The sequence below is a fragment of the Gopherus flavomarginatus genome, chromosome 2 (assembly GCF_025201925.1).
Source record: "Gopherus flavomarginatus isolate rGopFla2 chromosome 2, rGopFla2.mat.asm, whole genome shotgun sequence".
NCBI classification, from domain to species: domain Eukaryota; kingdom Metazoa; phylum Chordata; order Testudines; family Testudinidae; genus Gopherus; species Gopherus flavomarginatus.
Window position 1 is genome coordinate 223,404,778 of NC_066618.1, and position 22,018 is coordinate 223,426,795.

Sequence of the window (22,018 nt, forward strand, 5' to 3'; positions counted from 1 at the left end):
AACAATTTGGAGCTTTTATATCCTCAGGTCTCAGATCCATAATAGAATCCAATGAATTACCAAAGATGTGTTTTAATTTGACCTTTCTTTTCCTTGAAAGCACATTGATTAGTTCTGGCATGTTATCTGGAGCTTTGTGTTCCTTAGCCAGAACTGTCTCAGATGCAGGCTGTATCTTAGAGCTGAGTCACTGGATTTAGCTACCAAAATCTCAGTTGGCTTGGAACCAGAGCTCCATGCCAAGACCAAACCCTTTACCATGGTTCTCTTTGGATAGCCGAAAGTACTCAGAGCCACCTTGGATCCCATACCTTTTCCTTCAGATCTCTTTGAGGTTCAGATCTTAGAGGATGGGCAGACAGGGTCTCTGGAGGACCTGAAGTATATTTTCTCTCTCCTTACTGGCCCAAATAGTGAACGTGCTAAAAACAGCACAATGTGAAGGGGAACATCCTTTCCCATGGCATTTAAGTCACCTGACACATGCATTGGATGCCAGTAAGATTGAAGGACATGATGCACATCTTTTAAAATCATGCTTCATTGTCTTTGGATCTGCAATCAACACCAGTACCATACTCTTTGTAAATATTTTAAGTTAAAATCCTAATGCTAATACTATGAACTATAAAGCTAGCTAGCTAATCTAATCTAACAACTGATGTAGAGTTAGTAGGCATTCAAAGCTGCGGATCCAAGAGATCTAGAAAGGTCCACATCTATCTGAGTTCTGTGGGAGAAAGTAACTAAGCCCTATTTATATTCATGCCCTCAGAATAAGTTCGAATGCTGAGGGGAGCAGTAGGAGGGGTGGGTGGTATTATCAAAAGGTTCCATCATCCAAGCTGCACTGGTCAGCACATTCCCAGTTTGAAATTATGCAGAGGACACTCAAACAAGAACAAAATTTAAAACAGACATTTTCTGAATGCAAATACACTGTGCTTCTATTGTCATTATACTTCTAAACTGTCAAAATACACTGGTTTACAATTTTTGAGAAGTCATCTGCTTCAGAGATAAAATGTTATATTTATTATGTATTTTGATGTGCTGAATTCAAATATGACAATTAAAACAACTGATTGGCTACTGTTTCTAAGATATTTAAGTTTTTACATTTTATGTCTATGTATATTGTGTAGATAGTAGAGATTTAATCATAAATTGTAAACCTAGGTCTTTTCATGTGTTTATGGTTGCTTTACATGATAATATTTCACCTGTCCTGTCAATGTAACTTTAAAAATCAGCAAAAGGGTTATATAAATAAAATGTACTATGAAACAAAAGGCAAAAAACTATTATGTACATAGTTTAGTCCTATTCAGTGTCTACTCGGCGCTTCTTGGCTTGTCTCTTGTATTCATTAAATGGAGCATCTCTTGTCACTGTCCAGCAATAGTCTTCAAGCATTGATGGGCTCCATTTGCCCTGATAGCCTGCCAGGAGATTCCACTGCTGTAGTCTGGAGCCCAACAGCTCTGCCTTACTCTTGGGAGTTCCAAATCCCTGACAAGGTCATTCAGTTCACCTTGTGTTATGAGGTGTGGTTCAGAGGAGGAGGATGGGAGAAAATGTGGGTCCTGTGACATTGATGGTTCAGGACCAGAAGTTTCATCCTCTTCCTCTCCCTTGTCTGACTCAAGTGAGAATGATTCTAGTGCATCAGGAACCGGCAGTCCTTCTCCGTGGGGTACTGGGCGTATAGCTGATGGAATGTTTGGATAATGCACAGTCCACTTTTTCTTCTTTGGCACACCTTTCCCAACTGGAGGCACCATGCAGAAGTAACAATTGCTGGTATGATCTGTTGGCTCTCTCCAAATCATTAGCACTGCAAAAGGCACAGATTTCCTTTTCAACCACTGGCGAAGATTTGTTGCACAAGTGTTGCTGCATATGTGTGGGGCCCACCTCTTGTCCTGATCTCCAATTCTGCAGCCAAAATAAAGGTGAGAGGCTTTCTTAACCATAGTGGTTAGACTGAGCTTTTGTGATGCAAAAGTCACTTCACCACAAACATAACAGAAGTTATCTGCACTGTTCACACAAGTACGAGGCATCTCTGCTCACTGTGGCTAAACAGAAATGTGTCCCTTTGCAAAATCAAACACTGACAAATAAGAGAGCACGACACTGTATCATTTCTAGAGCTGATATAGGGCAATTTGTTCAGCAGAGTGATGTAAGCTTCGTTATGATTGCATTATCCATGACTTCTAGGAATAACATGATGAAATTCATATTATGTATGACGCAATACCAGTTTCAGATTGCATCATTCATTGTTTTGCCTAAAAAGCAAGTACTGTCCAAACCCAGTCATAGATTTATTCATAGATCCAGTCAAAGATGTATTGTAGTCATTTCTGGTTTAAATTGAGATCTCTTCCCTTTATAACTCACTTATCCTCCGCCATTCCCAAGTCAAGGGTCGTATATACTGACCCAATAGCATATCTTGAAAACTAGAGCCAATCAACAATTTTAAGCAACATTTTCATTCTCAGTGACCCAGAATTAGTAAAGTTGGACTACATTTATTTCAGAAGCATTTTGGCTGTAGAGCAGTGATATTAAAGATCATCAGAATATTTTAATAAAGTTTTAAAGGGCTCTTACTGGTACTGCTTCAACACTATCTCAGCGTATTTAATTTTCTCAGACATAGATTTTCTCTCCTTTTCAGCTTCTTCAGTGACTTGTTTTAAAATCTTCTGGATTCTCAGAAGTTCCCGATAAACATCATAATATAATTTTGATGCCTGAAAAAGGAAAAGAATTCTATAAATTGTTTTCATTATGAAATGTATGTAATATTCTAAACACAACTGTTCTCATTCAGTAACCTTCTGACTCACTTATCACTATTTGAAAGTTTGAGTGTAGTGCCTTGGGATGTCACAATATTTAGCAATAAATAAAGCTTGGAATACCAAAAAAGCAGTCAGAGTAGAAGACAATGACAAAGCATGTGTAGAACCTGATGATATCAAAAAGCCAGTGTTAGCAAGCGGGCTTTCATTTTGTTATAACATTAGGAAGTTATTGTGAAAAGATGGCCACTTGCATGGGAAGGCAGAGACCAATGCAGCAGAACACAAAACCTTGGAAGAAGCCATTGAGTCTGTACTCAGCAACCTGACAGAATCATTACTTAAAGGCTTCTGAGGCGCTGTACAAGCCTGACATTCGAAACAGAGAAGCCTGAGACAATGACGGAGATTTTCAAAGGCACAAATGAGAGTTAGGCACCACATTCCCATTGACTTTCAATGGGAATTTGGTACATAGCTGCTCTCTCTGCCTTCCAAAATCTCCTCCAACAGTTAAAGAAATCAGTGATTCACATAACAGAACAAAAATAGGAGTATATTATAATCTAAAGCCCTTATTAACTACTTAGTCTTTTTCTTTGGGAAGTTAAAAAAAACCATATATACTCAATATTATCTAATTATTTTTAATTAAAGAAAAAATCAAGTGCCTGCTGCAAGATCCAAAGGCAATGAAGAGGATAAAACCAATACAATTGGTGGAACTAGTTAATTCAAGCATATGAAGTAGACCACAATTTAAACCTTGAATATTTTTTGTTTTAATATCTAATAACTTTTTAAAGAGGAAATATGTGAATGAGTTACCACAAGAAATGACCTATATTCTTATTATGCCACGTAGTGTTACCACTTCTGCGAAGAGATTTTGCATTATTTCATTTAGTAATGGAAAGAGAAAAAATCAGTACTGGAAAAGGTACTAATTTAAAATTGCTTTGGGAAAAGTCTATTTCGTGAATTGTATTTCAGATCATTTTGAAGTTTTCACTGCATCAAATATATCCCAAGGCAACAACAAAAAGAGTGGAAATAAAAAAATAAGTAGAAGAAAAAGTTAACAGCCTGACCTTTAATTAGCCATTATTTTGAAACTACTCTATCTGCTGACATAACAAAAATGTTAGTCTTTAAGAACAGAACATCTACTCAACTCACAGTCACATACCCCCTATGTACATATCAACAAATACCACCCGGGCTTTATAAAAGAATTTAGAAGTGAGGAGTTTTCAGGAGTACCAGCAGTTATTCAGGTATATTGTACTGCGGTGATAAACTTGTTAATGTTGATTTTTATTTTAAAGAAAAAAATGGATCAATAGCAAATTTGTTTAAGATCATCATGTTATTTATAAAGCTTTTCATTAATATTAAAAGGTAAAATTTTCTCTTGCAAGTCCAGTGACTCTAGTAATTCAGGAGTTGGGCTTCATGTATCATGAGCTATCTGCACGCAGCACACAATAAATTGTAAAATTCTCTGCAGAAGCTCACTAATATGAGGTCTTCTTGGAATTCTAATGCACAGGCACTTACGGCAGCTATGGAAACAGAAAAGAGTTAAACTTTTTCACGTGGATCTTTATGGAGAAAAAATATAAAAATACTATTCATACATCCAACAGTGCAACTACTACTACACTTTGGAAACTGGAAAACATTGTAAGATAATTAACTGGATAAGCTTAATAAAAAAAGAGAAAATTTCTGAAACACTGACTGAAGTCCAAAGCAGAATGATAGTATAAGATGTTTTGTTGAATTTTCCTGATAAATATGTTTCCACTTTTTCTGGAACTTCATAAATTTGTTTTCAATCATATTAATACTGCAACTACCATTAAACATCGGAGAAAGAGAGCCACAATGTCTTTAGATGTAAAATCAGTAGCCTAAATTCCTCTGTATTACATTAAAAAGAAGTAATTACAAAGGTATACTCCAAAATATTGTAATGCTAAAAATACACAATTTTTATAAACTTTTCTTTTGGGTTACAAAATGTGAAGAATGAACACTATTAGTGATACATGCATCTTACAAAAACTATTGATAAGGAACACTAAGGCACATTAGAACTAATGTAAGCAGAAAACTCCGGTATTTAGTGCACCTCTAAGGTTCCCATCCTTTGCGTGCAGTATATGGAACAGCACTTTGGCATTGGCAACAGATGGCAATTCTAAACGTGCATGTCCTTAATTAGCAGAAAGATTTTAGTAAAAAAATCATTGCATCGTTTCTATTTACCTTTCCATGTGCCAGTAATACATCCTTCATAGCGTCACCCTCAAGATTCAGCTTTTCTTCCAGCAGAGGGCTGTATTTCTTCATGAAGTCTATATCCTCCTGAATCCTTCCATTAACTGTCTCTATCTTAAGTACTTGGGCTTTTACCTGTTGTAGCTGACAATTTGCACAGTCAAAATGCCACTGTAGTTCTGAGATATCTTGAGTACAAATCTCATGTTCTGTTAAAAAAAAAAAAAGACAAGTAGTATAAAAATAAGAACATTTGAGTAACATTACACATATTTAATAAGTGTTTAAAATATGTTGCTAAAATAACTGCAAACATGTTATAAACAGCTTGTTGTAAACCCTACTTCTTAAGGGTCAAGAAGAGAACATGCATTACAAAACAGATCACTAAAAAAGTTTTATTAAATAAAGAGCTGTTCAAAAATTGTGCTTAATAATACCCACTACTTTACACTAGCAATCCAGTTTACAAGGAAGGAAAGGTAAATGAGAGGGCAGGTCCTGTTTGCCTGGAGCTCACTGCCTATTCTAAGAATTTCTGACAGCTTTGAGAGTCTTTCTTATGGTACACTTTGGCTAAGCATTAGTTACACATGTCCTTAAATCCAATATTAGATATATTAGGGAAAGCCATGTGACTAGTTTTCAACATATCTACCTGTAGTAGGCAAGTAGGAGACACCACTGATTTGGTTTAGTTAAAATCCTAAACATATGCACATCATATGTCACCTGAAAGCTTATTATGTCCACTTTTAGATAAAATATGATGTGGAGCTGTCAAGCGATCTCAATACTATAGAAACAAGGCTATGCAACGACATCATCAAGAAGTTAAAAATGTAATGACCACTCTGAAATATTTGCATTCATTTTGGTTAATGTCTGTTTCAAGAGACTTGGATTTATTTGTGACTTCAAAACATCACAACAACAATCTAAAGGGTAAAACAAAATCTAATAATAAATTTGTACATGTATCACTGAAACATAAATAGCACTGGTGACATTTCCAGTCAACATCATCATCATCATCATCTTTTCTATCATGATGATCTCTGTTAAGAATACATGGGTTGCCACAGTTTCCATTGCACCCAGGGTTGTGAGTTCAATCCCTGAGGGGGCCATTTGGGGATTGGCCCTGCTTCGAGCAGGGGGTTGGACTAGATGATCTCCTGAGGTCCCTTCCAACACTAATAATCTATGATACACAGTTCTGTGCAGAGAAGATCATTCTGATACAGACACAGCTGACTGGGGAATGACCCTTACTTATATGGGCAGAAATAAGGTCTTGTAGAAGCTCAGATGCCACTGGGCCATTGAAGAATACAGAAGTAGTTCATCATCCACATTTTTACATCCAAGTTGCAATGGGTAAACTTGGGTAAACAATGGGTAAACTTGGCTGACTACATGCAAAGACATCCACATCTTTGGCTGCCAACATTCTCTTGACATACTCTTAAAAACTGTCCTCATTCCTTGTTAGGCCACTTCTTTCTCTCACAGCTTTTGCATATTCACTCAGGACATGTCTTGTGCCCTTTGAGTCTTTGATGATCATTTCCTCTGTTTCTATAGCACCCCAAATTCCAGTGAAAGAACAAGGAGTCTGATGCACAGCAAATTTCCCAGATTCAAAGGCACTATGTACTTCTTCAGGGATATTTTACAAATTAAGACTGTAGCTTGGTATTCACCTGGCATAGCTGGGCCAATTTGCAGTAAAGAAGTATGCAAGTATGGCATGCTGTGTGTTAGGTAAAGTTTCCAATCATCCTCTTGCTCTGCATGGACATTTAAATACCTACATAAAGGAGAGGAAATGATCTCAGAACTCGAATGTAGGAGACTGGCCATACCCCCATGTCCGAAATTCCACCAACAGTCGTAGCATATGCTGAGTTTTAGCATACTCAAACCCTTTAATGACATGTTGTAAGAACACAGTGTCAGCCAACATTTTCCAGACAACTGCTGGATCTACACAAGTACCTCCTCCCTGCTCACACCATTTAACAAATGAATAAAGTTTCAGAGTACTTAGGGCCTCAGATACTAAAGCCAAGCCATACAGAGCATGGTTGAATTGCATTCCAGTAAGCATTGGATCTGCAGTACAAGCTGCATACACATCTGAGTCAACAAGTAGGTCTAGCAATCCAGTATTTCCCCAGATTTCCCAATACATGCAAAAAACAGCATAAGTTGTGAAAACCACCCAGGTGAATGACATTGATACCGAGTTCATTTGGGACAGTCCCTTTCACATGCTGAGCAACAGCGCATAGCTGCTGATCCATAGTCTGAACAGCATGCTGCTATTCAATAGTTGCTGACATTTCCTTAGATTTCAGCATTATAGTACAGACGGTGGCCATGGCAGGTAGCTTGACATCCACAATAGATGCATATGCAACTGTGTAGGTGCTCTTCTTTGTTGCAAGCTTGTGGTTGAAATCAGTCCAAAATGGAATCGCCTGAGTATGAACATTTGGTAGGGTATCACGAGCTAGAAGTCTTAAAAGACTCCAAGAGAGATCTTGGATAGCGTTCATTTGTAGGTGACAAGAGTTTATTTTCTGAAGTACTTTTTCATGGCAAGTCGTTACTGGTTTTCCAAAGGCTGTGCACTGCATAAGAGACTCTGATTGCCCAGGGAGAGCAAGTGACTTTTCTTTCCCACACTTCAGCGATATTTCTTGTGATATTGGATTATTTGCAGGCTGGCACATCTTCTAAACTAAAAAACTAATCCAGTAGCTGCCAATATAATTCATCTCTCCTGGCTTCTGCTGCCAGCTTCACAGAATTCTGTCCAACACTGGTGGCTTTTGACAATTTTGCATTCTTTTGATTTTTTTGACAAATAACACATTTTTCAAAATTTCTTGAGTCTTTTTCTCTTTGATGTAAGTGTTAAGGGGTTGGTATCCTCCATGTCTTCATATTATGTAACTTCTTTGTAGAAGTAAAACTCCAAAAATATATTGTTAGAATTAACACTACCACTATCATCAGTTTTCATCTAGTAAAAGTATACAGACTTGTGCTAGATCAGATATAAATTAGATCTATATGTGAGTATCAAAATTGCCATTTTTGTTTAGTGAGCCCTTTGACTGAAGCCCAATATGTGGCTGTGTATTGTCATCTCTAACACCACTACTGACTTGTGCGTAAGTGACACTGAATTAAAAAGATGGTTTCTAAAATATTTCAAAGGCTAGTACTGCATGCATAGGCAATTACAAATTAAAACTTTCTCGTAGGCAGACTAGATGCTACATTGTATGTATAAAAAATTTGCAAATAGAGAAGCATTACATTAGGAATTTACATGTATCTACATCCACCCACTATGCCATACAAACCATGGGCACACAACCTACTGCTACTGGTGCACAATCTTCACTATGACTGAATTGCTCAGCAAATTTCAGTTTAAAATATAGAAAACTATTATAATCACTTGTGAGATACTTTCACAATTAATAACATGCAATGTTAAGACATTTCGTGATAGTATATTGCAAAACGTTGATATCTGTCATTTTTGCCACATGCCAAATAGCCTTATTTCTGGGAAAGAAAACAAATGAAAATTTTTTACTACATTGTCGTTTGGTAGCTTTGACCAATAAGCACCATATTAAAGAGCTGAAATTAGATTATCAGTAAAAAATGAAGTCATAGTCATGTTGCAACATTTCTGAAACTGTGCAAAAAAAATTGATACTTTCTTATTTTGGGCACCATTGTTTCACCTCACCTATAGACTTATGAAACCACTTGACAGCTCCACATCATACCTCATCTAAACGTACATAAAATGAGTTTTCAAATTATATAAGATGTGGGTGTGTGTAGGGTGTTTACATTAAACTCCAAAAATATTGCCCTTTTTGGAGAACTGCTATATGCTTATAGTACAAAAAGCAACACTTTTATGCAGCATGCATCAAGCCCACATGACAAGAATAAAACGAGGTTTGGCAGAAGCTGGGATTGGACAATGGGATGGATCATTCAATAAATGCCCTATTCTGTTCATTCCCTCTGAAGCATCTGGCACTGGACGCTGTTGGAAGACAGGATATTTGGTTAGATGAACCATTGGTCTGACTTAGTATGGCCATTCTCATGTTCTTCTTCTCTGTCTTCTAAGACTCTGTGATAAAATTGATCAACTCAATCTGTTGGATACTTTTACCATTAGAATCAGCCAAAGCAGAGGAAGGATGGTTCACTGGTTAAGGTGTGAGGCTGGGATTCAGGAGACCAAGGTTCAACTTCCTGCTTTGCCACAGACTTCCTGTGTTACCTTGAGCAAGTCACTTAGTCTCTCTGAGCCTCAGAACCCCATTTGTAAAATTAAAATAATAGGTCCCTATCTCACAAAAATATTCCAAAGATAAATACATTAAAAATTATGAGCCACTCACATACTGTGGCCATGGGGGCCACAGGACAATAATACAAATAAAAAATAAATAAATAAATAAATAAGTGCATAAAACAGAGAGGTAGCCAAAGGCAAGTGATACAGATCTCCCTAATTCACAGAATTAAAATACCTGATAAAATGTAATCACCATGAAGACTTTGTCTACAGTTAAAACATTTTGTAAACATTTCCCAGTAATGCTAATGCCAGTTCAGCTGCAACAATATTGGAAACAGTTTTAGCGTTAGGACACCTGGGGATATCCAGGTAACTTAAGCCAAATAAATTAAAGTGAAATGCATTAGTTAAAGTGCATTAAACCCGTGTGGATGCTCTCATTTCAGAAATAAAGTGGTATTCATTCGGTTTAGCTTAATTCACGTACTTTAAATTCACATCTTTAGTTAATTTGGCATCACTTTCTTGAGTATCCCCAAGTGGGAAAGCTCTTGGTGTGGCCACTGGCTGCTGCAGGTGTTATTAACACTATATCATTTAACCCTGCTCAGAAAAAGCCCACTCAATATGTTATTACAAATATGTTGGTAGTAGCTGGTGCCCTGACTAGAATAGAACACCCAGTGGTACCAAACTGATGGAAGTGAAAGGGTTTTATCAACTGGGGGAAAAGTTTAGAAAATGTTGCTACTGTAGCAGACCTCATAAAAAGCCTTGGAAGAGTCAAACAACATTTGGATTCTGCTGAGCAGGATTCCTGTAAGAAATACTGGCCTGATCAGTGAAGTCAACTGAAAGAGTTAACTCTTCTCTGTGAGACACCATGAGGAAAAACATATGGAAAAAACCTAATGTGTCTTTTTAAAAAATCAATTTTATATCATCATCATCATCATCATCATTCCCATAACCGCATTGGTCGCTGAGGCACCACCACTGATGAGCAATCAACCAGTTGTCTCCATCCCTAACAATTGTGTGTCAGTGCTTGAGTCTCCATGAAGTCCATTCCTGTCCACTCTTTTATGTTGTCAATCCATCTCTTTTTCTATCTACCTCTTCTCCTCTTCCCCTGTACCGTCCCTTGGAGAATGATCTTGGATAAGCCAGACGATCTTGTTACATGGCCGTACCACTTCGGCATGCACTTCTTCGTGGTCGTCGAGAGGTCTTTATATGACCCAGTGCATTGGGTGATGATGTTGCAAACCTGTTCATTAGTGACATGGCTGAAGTAGCAGATGCCCAGGATTTTACAGAAGTATCTCAACTCTACTACCTGTATTTTCCATTCAAGTTCTGCCATAAGGGTCCATGTCTCACACACACACACAGAAAAATGGAGATGACCAATTCAGTAGCACTTTCAGTTTTCATTCCAGGGAGATGTTCTTATGCCTCCAATTGGCTTTAACATTGCCACTGCCGCTGTTATAGTTTGCGCAGTTCTTGCCAGAATTTCTGCCTTGGATCCTTGATCAGTGATGATTGCCCCCAAATACTTCAACTGTTTCACTATCTCCAGCTGTTGTCCATTGACAGTGATATGTGAGCTGATCCTGTCACGTTTGCTTGTCATCAGCTTGGTTTTCCCTGTACTGATTTCCATGCCATATTTTGCGGAGATTTCATCCAATCATTTCACAAGGTTGGCAAGTTCATCTTCACTGCTTGCCAAGTCGTCAATATCATCAGCGAACCAAAGATTTTAGATTGTTCGCCCCCGCCCCCCAGTGCTGACTGTGCATATGTGATCTTCTAGGGCATCAGTCATTATGCGCTCCGAGTAGATGTAGAACAGTGTGGGCGAAAGAAGGCAGCCTTGCTGGACTCCAACAGTGGTGCAAAACTACTCTCTTATTGTGCCATTGACGAGAACTGCACTGCTGATCTTGGCATACAGTTGTTTAATGGTAAGAATAAGCTTACAACCAACAGTGCATTTCTTCATGGTTGCCCAGAGAGCTTCATGCCATGCTCTGTCAAACGCCTTCTTGAAGTCAATAAAGACGTGGTAGATATCCTGCTGGTGTTGTAAGTACTTCTCACATAGAACATGAAGGTTGAAAATCTGTTACGTGATACTTCTTCCAGCATGAAAGCCAGCCTGTTCTTCGGCGATGACAGTCTCCACTTGTAGCGTCAATCTTTTCAATATGACTTTCAACATCACTTTGCTGGGATGGCTAAATAAGCTTATGGTTCGGTAATTTTGACACAATTTCAGACTGCCTTTCTTTGGCAGAGTGATGATTAGTGTCCATGTGGAGGGCCACTCATCTAGTCTAGGACAAACACTAAAATGTCTTAATTATACCAGAACTAGAGGCTTTCTTTGATTTATTCTGTGAAACGGGTGGATTTTGGGGGCTTAACCAGTGGGTTAGGTCAACTGCATGAACTGACAGTGCTTGGAGCCAGGAGTACTGGGAATCAGCAAATGACTAAAACAGAAGTGAAATAGAGGAAGATAAAGAGGAAGATGAAGGATCTGATGCCAGGTTCAGAGAGACCTTGCTACACTTTAACTATAAAATTCCTGGGTTTGTAATGCTTGAGATAGCTACAACATCCCTGTAATGTTTTTCACCCTGAAGTTACAGATACATATTCTCCTGCTTAACTCCACTTTAGCATAGTTTTTACATTTGAATAAATAACACCACCCATAATGAAGACAATGACAATACAAGTTAATATAAGGAAAGAATCTCATCAGCTGGCTTTGGTGATGTAACTCAAGGGAGTGGAGTTTCAGAGTTTTCTCACATTACAATCCCATGCTGATTTAAAAAAAATTATATCACTGCATCTATTAACAAAACTGAAAATGTGTTAATTATATTCCATGTTCCAAATATTTCATATTCCTAATCAAAGTGCAGAAGAGTATACTGAAACTAATATGTCCATATGGCAATACATGAATATGATTTAAAGTATCACTGCAGCTGATGACTGAAAAAGTAACCCTTTTAGTAGCTATAATCCTGAAACATTGTACTGAAGAATTAAAATCCATAGTTATCAGTTTCCCCATTCTTGCAATTCTTCCTTGATAAATTGGTGTTTCAGTTGCAGCATGAATTTCTCCCTAAAGTAGTTTCAGCTCACTCTGTGAATGAATTGTGAGGCTGATGACCTTCTATCCAAATACCTCCTCTTTCCTCAAAATATGTTTGTAAAAGTACCATCATGTTTTTCTTGCCTGACATATTGCCCCTCAGAAGGACAAAGGCACTCATTGGAAGTGGATAAGGCCTGAACACAGACTCTCCTGTTTCCAAAGCCACTACCAGTCATTGTCTAATGACAATTAAAATTCAGACCGATTATCAATGATAGGTTAGGAAAGCAGGGGCAGCTCTAGCTTTTTTGCCACCCCAAGCACGGCAGTCAGGCAGCCTTCAGCAGCTTGCCTGCGGGAGGTCCCCAGTGCCGCGGATTCAGTGGCTTGCCTGCGGGAGGTCCACCAGTCCCGCGGCTTCAGTCACCGCCGAATTGCCACCAAATCCACAAGACTGGCAGACCTCCCACAGGCAAGCCGCTGAAGGCTGCCTTACTGCCGCCCTCGCAGGGACTGGCAGGGCGTCCCCCACGGCTTGCCGCCTCAGGCACATGCTTGGAGCGCTGGTGCCTGGAGCCGCCGCTGTAGGAAAGCAAAACTGAAAATGTGTTAATTATATTCCATGTTCCAAACATTTCATATTCCTAATCAAAGTGCAGAAGAGTATACTGAAACTAATATGTCCATATGGCAATACATGAATTTGATTTAAAGTATCACTGCAGCTGATGACTGAAAAAGTAACCCTTTTAGTAGCTATAATCCTGAAACATTGTACTGAAGAATTAAAATCCATAGTTATCAGTTTCCCCATTCTTGCAATTCTTCCTTGATAAATTGGTGTTTCAGTTGTAGCATGAATTTCTCCCTAAAGTATAGAATATCAAGGTTGGAAGGGACCTCAGGAGGTCATCTGAGTCCAACCTCCTGCTCAAAGCAGGACCAATCCCCAGACAGATTTTTACCCCAGTTCCCTAAATGGCACCCTCAATGATTGAACTCACAACCCTGGGTTTAACAGGTCAGTGCTCAAACCACTGAGCTATCCCTGCCCCCCCCCCACCTTTTTTGTTTAAGTTTAATAAGTTACTGCCACACAAAGGCAAAATAAAGAGTTAAACTTAACTGTATTAAAACTCATCCCAAATAAAGATGCAGGAAAAATAATCAGTTTCAAATCAGAAAAACAACTTTAAAGAAAAAACTACAGAAAAACTATTATAAAATTAACAGTTTTGGTTTAAGATAAGGCTTCATACAGAAGTTATCTTCTCTGAAAACAGTGCCTACTTGTAATCTTTTATTCTTATTCTAGGAGAGTTTTCTTTTTTAACTTTTAAACTGCTGTCATGATTAAAAAGAAGTTACAACAAAGATATTATAATACATAAAATGGTTCACTTTTAATTCACAAAATACATATAAATAGGGAATTTTGAGTATAATTAGCAATAAAATATTGCAATGTATTTGATGACTATGGTGGGATATTGTGGTTTTTTTGTTTACAGCAGAGACAATGAGGAATATCAACAGGCTTCTCAGTACACATCCTTCCTAAACCTACGACCACCTTCTAGATCAGACGTGGGCAAATTATGGCACGCGGGACACATCCAGCCCATGGGACCGTCCTGCCCAGCCCTTGAGCTCTCGGCTGGGAAGGCTAGTCCCTGGCCCCTCCTCTGCTGTCCAACCTCCCCTGCAGCCACGCCACCGCGCAGGCCCTGCTCCAGCCCGCCGCTCCCACTGGGCAGCGTGGGGAGTGCAGCTGGCTCTGGCCGGGTGTCGTGGCTGCAAGCTTCTGCTGCTGGTAAGAGGGTGGGGAGTGGGTGGGTTGGGTAAGGGAGCAGGGAATACTGGGGGGCAGTCAGGGAGGAGGGGGCGGTTGGATGGGATAGAGGTTCTAGGTGGGCAGTCAGTGGATGAGGAACAGGGAGGGTTGGGAGTGGGAGTTCTGGGGGCCCTGTCAGGGGGCGGGGATGTGGATAGGGGTCGGGAGGGCAGTGAGCAGGGGGGGTTGGATAAGGAGGTTGGATCCTGGGGGGCAGTTAAGGGCGGGGGGGCTGCCAGGAGGGGGTGGTCAGGGGACAAGGAGCAGAGGGTGGTTGGATAGGGGGTGGGAGTCCCGGGGTGGCTGTCAAGGGGCGAGGATGTGGATAGGGGTCAGGGCAGTCAGGGGACAAGGAGCAGGAGGTTTGGATAGGGGGCAAGGGTCCCGGGAGAGTGCGGTCAGGGGACAAGAAGCAAGGGAGGTTGGATGGTTTGGGGGTTCTGAGAGGGGTGAGAAGTGGGAGGGGGCAGAGATCAGGCTGTTTGGGAAGGCACAGCCTTCCCTACTCAGCCCTCCATACAGCTGCACAACCCCAATGTGGCCCTCAGGCCAAAAAGTTTGCCCACCCGTGATCTAGATATTTGAGTACCAAAGACCAAAATCATCTATTCCAACCTCCTATAATATACAGAACAGCTCCTACTAAATATTAATAAGTTCTTTATCCAAGTATTTCCACATTTTAATTATTCCTAAAAACAATTTTTTTTACTTTAGTCTAATTTTATGTTTTTGCTCCTCGTTCACATTCCCTGCATAACCCTGATTAATTCCTTCCTCTTCCCAATGTTCATTCCTCTGAGATATTTGTAGACTGGTTTGTGCACACTTACGCTATTTCCTAAATAAATGCTCAATTGCTCCATCATATGTTCATTTTTTTTCTGCATAATTGTTTAAGTAAACCAAATTCCTAACCGTAAGTCAATAGTTTACTGCAGTGCCAGAAGAGCTAATGTGACTCCAATCTAACTGTCCTTGATTATCCTCTCCCTCATAATAGGCAGACTACAACTTAATGAAAACCGTTAGTTTTAATCACAATACCTTTTTGTACAGCTATAGGGAATTGTTGAAGCCTCCAAATTGACATGCAATCAATTTTCATTACAAGCTTTTTCTTTCGCTGTTTTTCCCGCTTCAAAGCTTCTTCAGCCTCTTTACGTTCAGCTTCTAGTCGCTTAATCAGCTCAACGACCTCTGATAATACTGCTTTTGTTTCCTGCTTTAAGGTTAAAGTCCTGCTGTTTTAAAATACATTTTTAAAAGTTACTTATAAACCTACATATATATGTTTACATACACACACACACCCCGCTACCTTCAGCTAAAGTTGTCCTATTCACATATACCAAAGTATATACCAGGGATCCGCAACCTTTGGCACACAGCCCATCAGGAAAATCCGCTACCAGGACAGTTTGTTTACCTGTAGCGTCCGCAGGTTTGGCTGCGGTTCATCGTTCATCGTTCCAGGCCAACGTGGGCTGTGGGAAGCGGCACAGGCTGAGGGATGTGCTGGCCGCCGCTTCCTGCAGCCCCCATTGGCCTGGACGGTGAACCGCGGCCAGTGGGAGCTGTGATTACCGAACCTGTGGATGCTGCAGGTAAACAAACCGTCTGGCCCACCAGCCGATTTCCCTGACAGGCTGTGTGCCAAAGATTGCCAATCCCTAGTATACACAATTACTTGCAACACAAAACTGGCACTTTCAATAGTATTTTCCCCTAAGAACATAAGAACATAGGAATGGCCATACGGGGTCAGACCAAAGGTCCATCCAGCCCAGTATCCCATCTGCTGACAGTGGTCAATGCCAGTTGTCCCAAAGAGAGTAAACCTAACAGGTAATGAACAAGTGATCTCCCTCCTGCCATCCATCTCGACTGTCTGACAAACAGAGGCTAGGGACACCATTCCTTACCAATCCTGGCTAACAGCCACTAATGGACTTAACCTCCACGTATTTATCTAGTTCTCCTTTAAATCCTATTATAATCCGAGCCCTAACAACTTCCTCAGGTAAGGAGTTCCACAAGTTGACTGTGCGCTGTTTGAAGAAGAACTTCCTTTTATTTGTTTTAAACCTGCTGCCCATTAATTTCATTTGGTGGCCCCTAGTTCTTATATTATGGAAACAAGTAAATAACTTTTCCTTATTCACTTTCTCCACAACACTCATGATTTTATATACCTCTATCATATCCCCCCATAGTTTCCTCTTTTCCAAGCTGAAAAGTCCTAGCCTTCTTAATCGCTCCTCATATGGGACCCATTCCAAACCCCTAATAATTTTTAGTTGCCCTTCTCTGAACCTTTTCTAATGCCAGTAAATCTTTTTTGAGATGAGGAGACCACATCTGTGGGTGTACTATGGATTTATATGAGGGCAATAAGATATTCTCCGTCTTATTCTCTATCCCTTTTTTAATGATTCCTAACATCGTGTTTGCTTTTTTGACTGCCGGTGCATACTGCATGGACATCTTCAGAGAACTATCCACGAGGACTCCAAGATCTCTTTCCTGATTAGTTGTCGCAAAATTAGCCGCCATCATATTGTATGTATAGTTGAGGTTATTTTTCCCAATGTGCATTACTTTACATTTATCCACATTATATTTCATTTGCCATTTTGTGGACCAATCACCTAGTTTTGTGAGATCTTTCTGAAGTTCTTCACAGTTTGCTTTGGTCTTAGCTATTTTAAGCAGTTTAGTATCGTCTGCAAATTTTGCCACCTCACTGTTTACCCCTTTCTCCAGATCATTTGAGTTGACAGGATTGGTCCTAGGACTGACCCTTGGGGAACACCACTAGTTACCATTCTGAAAATTTACATTTATTCCTACCCTTTGTTCCCTGTCTTTTAACCTGTTCTCAATCCATGAAAGGATCTTCCCTCTTATCCCAGGAAAATTTAATTTAAGTGAGAGTGTTTGGTGAGGGACCTTGTCAAAGTCTTTCTGGAAATCTAAGTACACTATGTCCACTGGATTCCCCCTTGCCTACATGTTTGTTGACCCCTTCAAAGAACTCTAATAGATTAGTAAGACATGATTTCCCTTTACAGAAACCATGTTGACTTTTGCCCAACAATTTCTATTTTTCTATGTGTCTGACAATTTTATTCTTTACAATTGTTTCAGCTTATTTGCCCAGTACTGACGTTAGACTTACTGGTCTGTAATCGCTGGGATCACCTCTAGAGACCTTTTTAAACATTGGCGTTACATTAGCTATCTTCCAGTCATTGGGTACAGAAGCCGATTTAAAGGACAGGTTACAAACCATAGTTAATACCGCAATTTCACATTTGAGTTCTTTCAAAACTCTTGAGTGAATGCCATCTGGTCCCAGTGACTTGTTACTGTTAAGTTTATCAATTAATTCCAAAATCTCCTCTAATGACACTTCAATCTGTGACAATTCCTCAGATTTGTCACCTACAAAGAACGGCTCAGCTTTGGGAATCTCCCTAACACTCTCAGCCATGAAGATTAAAGCAAATAATTCATTTAGTTTCTCCGCAATGACTTTGCCATCTTTAAGTGCTCCTTTTTTAATCTCTATACCCTTACTTTATTTCAGATACAGAGTATAGTAAATGTATAGTAAAATGGCTGACAACATAAGCTCTCATTTGCTTATGGGGATACTATCCAGAGAGGAGTACAACTGCAAAATTCTTCCAGATCCCTTTAATGTACTCTTTCTTGCTGAGAAAGTACCTTATTAAAACATCTGTACCCCAATAAAACTCAATGGGGTCTCAATATCATTATCTTACCATGAGATTTAGACTTAGTCAAAATTCCACTCTGTGAAAAGCTGCTACAAAACATGTTTCAAGCACTAAGGATAAATTATTTCCATAAAAGAATCTCTGAGGTCAAGGTCTGCTGTTCTGATTTACATACCTACAGTAACTCCTCAATTAAAGTTGTAGTTATGTTCCTGAAAAATGCAACTTTATGCAAAACGATGTTAAGTGAATCCAATTTCCCCATAAGAATTAATGTAAATAGGGGGGTTAGGTTCCAGGAAAAAAATTTTGCCAGACAAAAGACATTATACACATATAAAGTATAAGTTTTAAACAATTTTAAACAAACAGTTTAATATTGTACACAGCAATGAATGATTGTAAAGCTTGGTTGAGGTGGTGAAGTAAGAGGGTGGAATATTTCCCATGGAATGCCTTTCTGCTAAATGATGAACTAGCACTTGGCTGAGCCCTCAGGGTTAACACGCTGTTGTTAATGTAGCCTCACACTTTACAAGGCAGCATGGACTGAGGCAAGAGAGAGGAAACACAATAGATGCAGAGCAGTAGCTACAAACACTTCCCTGCAAAAACTGAACAAGATGATGAACCCACGCTATCCAGCTGGAGCACACCATTCCCTCTTCCTGACAGCTGCATAGGTGCTGACTTTCCAAAGTGCTGGGGGGTGCATGCCTGAATGAGAGAGATGTGCATTGCCCATTTAAGTACGCTGACCACACTTTAAGTACGTTGTCCTTTTAAGCAGATCAGCCAGTTCAGACAGGAAGCAACAGCTTCCTGCAAGGTCCCCTCCTTTCTGTCCCTGAGCCCTGTGACTGTCCCCTCCTCCACTTTGTGGAGAGGGAGTAAGGAGCAGGGGGCACAAACAGGGGGACATCCTGATATCATCACCTTTCTGTCCCCCTCACCCAGCAAGCAGAAAGCTCCAGGAGCAGCTCCAAGGCAGAGGGCAGGGCAGGTCAGGAGCAGCACAGCAGGTGGGGAGGGTGACCTGAACTGCTGATAGGCAGCTGCTGAGCCACATACCTTACAGGGAATTTAGGGGAGCTGATGGGTTGGGGGCTGCTGGCCCCCCCCACCCGTTCTAATCCCCACGAGGAGGGGCTGCTCTTCCAGAGAATCCTGCAAGCAGTGGACAAAGCAGGCAGCTGCCAAACAAACTTATAAGGGAGCATTGCACGACTTTAAACAAGCATGTTCCCTAATTGATCAGAAATGTAACAATGAAATAACATTAACCAGGGCAACGTTAAGTGAGGAGTTACTGCACCTAAAATATTAAAATGTTTTAAACTACAGTCTTAAGGGCTGCAGCTGGGCCTCCCATTATACACCTACAATTTAAGGGTAGAAGAGACCACTAGATCATCTAGTCAACCTCTTACACAACACAAGCCACTAAACACAACCCAGGCATTTCCATACCAGCAAAATTAGACCAAAATATTACAGCCTACAGGAGACCAAACTATTGTGTGCAGCAGGCTTAAAAAAGTCAAAAAATTGCAAACACAGAAAGGGAGGCCACATCTTAAAATCTGGGGTGAAAGCCTTGCCTTACTGACGTCAATGGGAGTTTTGCCACTGACTTCAGTGGAGCTAGGTTTTCAACTCTGCCCCTTAATATTTATTGACAAGTTATGTAATTGGCTTCCTTTTGATAAATGGAAAATCAAATTTGTTTTATTTTTAAATCAAACTTTAAAAGGTATGTACTGAATATTGTTGTTAATTGCATGAATTGTAAAAGAGCCTCAAGCCTTTTTGTCAAGACAACTGTATGAATGCATTGTATTATTATTACTATTATAATTTGTGTCCACAGGCGTCAAGTAAAAAAGGCTTCTAGAATTTCCAGCAGCCACAGAGGCTATTTTTGGCTGGTTCAGACCCTAAATGCCGAAAATGCAGTAGGGGTTTAACCACAGAAATGAAAGCTGTCTCGGCATAAACAGAGCAATTTTTGAGACTATGATTTATCAGTGCTTAATATGCTATTGTGTTTTAGTTCTCCACTTTGCAAATCAGGAAGATATTTACATTTTAAAAATGTGTATATATTAAGTATATTGCAATCATTGTTACAACTTTGAAAATTATGTTACAGAAGGGAAAACAAATTTACTAGTAATATTCTGTCATTCAGAACAAACACCTTGAAACATCTTTATCTTCACAATACATCCCAATATCTTTATCATCCAACTTAGAGGAGTTTGATAACCAGGTATCTTCACTATATTCAGTGCTGTCCATATCTGAAATCCTATGTGTACAGACAACTGTCAGTAACAAGTTTGTCACTCAAAATGGTTTACTACATATTAAACAGACACTGACAAATAAATATTGCCTTTTAGGACACAAATTAACTTGTTCCATTTTTTAAAAAGGAAGGCGCTGCTCTTTGGGGAAGAGTGAGCCTTAGGGAAAAATGCAGGTAAATACACTGCCTGATTCAGATGAAACTGAGAGACCACCTTGGATAAAAGGTCTTTTCCTTGGAAAACACAGTGTAAGCTCAACCAGCAGGGCCTGCAAGTCTTCTTGCTGAAGAAATGGCTATCAGGAACGCAGTTTTCTGAGAGAGGGGGCAGTGACAGGATGCAACTGAGGGCCCATCAGAGCCACCAGAACTGTGTTTAGGTCCAACAAGGGAACCATTTCTCGGACCAGAGGATGTAAACAGAGAATCTCCTTCAGAAATCTCATCATCATGGCATTAGAAAAAACAAACTTCCCTTGAATGGGTGGGGGTGGGGTGGAACGCTGATATTGCCGCCACATGCACTCTCAGCAAATGAGTACAAGGCCCAGTTTCTGAAGATTTAACAGGTAATCCAAGATGTCCTGGATGGAAGCCTCTGTCAGTTGTGTCCCACCAGGACCTCACCAAGAACCTCTTCCATTTCTCTAAATAAGCCATCCTAGTCGAGGACTTCCTACTTGTGAGTAGGACTTGTCAGACAGCCTCCGAACACTTCTCTTCCTCTTCATTTAGCCATGAAGTAGCCATGCTGTGAAGTGCAGGGAACTGATCACAGGATGCAAGGTGCAGCCATTTTTCTCACAAGGAGAGAATCTTTTGTCTCTCACGGGTTCCCACACCTCCTTCTAAATGGAAAAGCACCAGGTTTAAGTTGGATTCCAGTACCAGGTGACATGGTCACATGTCCTGTGAGACCCCAAGCCTCTATTATTCCTGGGCTGATTCACATGAACACAGGAAGACTTGTAAGTAAACAGAGCCATTTACAACCAATTGTCCTAGTCAGTGGATTCCAAGGGACTATTAATGGCCCACACTTTGCATAATTACAATAGGACTTCAGAGTAATACTTCATATTTCTAGCTTCAGATATAAGAATGATACATTCATACAAATAGGATGAACACACTCAGTAGATTATAAGCTTTGTAGTAACACCTTACAAGAGACCTTTTGTAGAAAGCATATTCCAGTTACATTATATTCACACTCATAAGCCTATTTCCATAAACATATGGAGTGCAACGTCACAGTGGGGACAAGTATAGATCTTCCTGCCCAGCAGAGCCAACCACTTGCAGTCTCTGCCCTTGTGGGCAGACTTGAACTCACTCTGTTGAGCTCTGTTGTTTACCACTGTTATGACCGGGGAATTCGGAGCCAGGTGAGAAGAGAACCCTTCAAATCCCTGCATGGGAACAAAGTAGTGCTTTTCAATGCACTTAGCTACCAGTATACCACAGCCAGTGTATTCCACAGGGCTCTTGCTGGCTCAAGTAGCACATCACTGAACAGGAGCGTCACTCTTCCAGGGATGGCA

General features: G+C 40.0%; 1 protein-coding gene across 1 annotated transcript in view; it reads right to left on the bottom strand.

The window, feature by feature from the left end:
- The window catches only part of LOC127044711 (coiled-coil domain-containing protein 178-like), a 268,745-nt gene that overhangs the window by 219,730 nt on the left and 26,997 nt on the right, over window positions 1–22,018 (bottom strand). The window contains exons 5-7 of the mRNA XM_050939779.1: window positions 15,465–15,661; window positions 5,094–5,314; window positions 2,626–2,768 (exon numbers count right to left, since the gene is read on the bottom strand). Coding sequence (XP_050795736.1) covers window positions 2,626–2,768; window positions 5,094–5,314; window positions 15,465–15,661 — 561 coding nt within the window. The remainder of the gene's footprint in view (window positions 1–2,625; window positions 2,769–5,093; window positions 5,315–15,464; window positions 15,662–22,018) is intronic.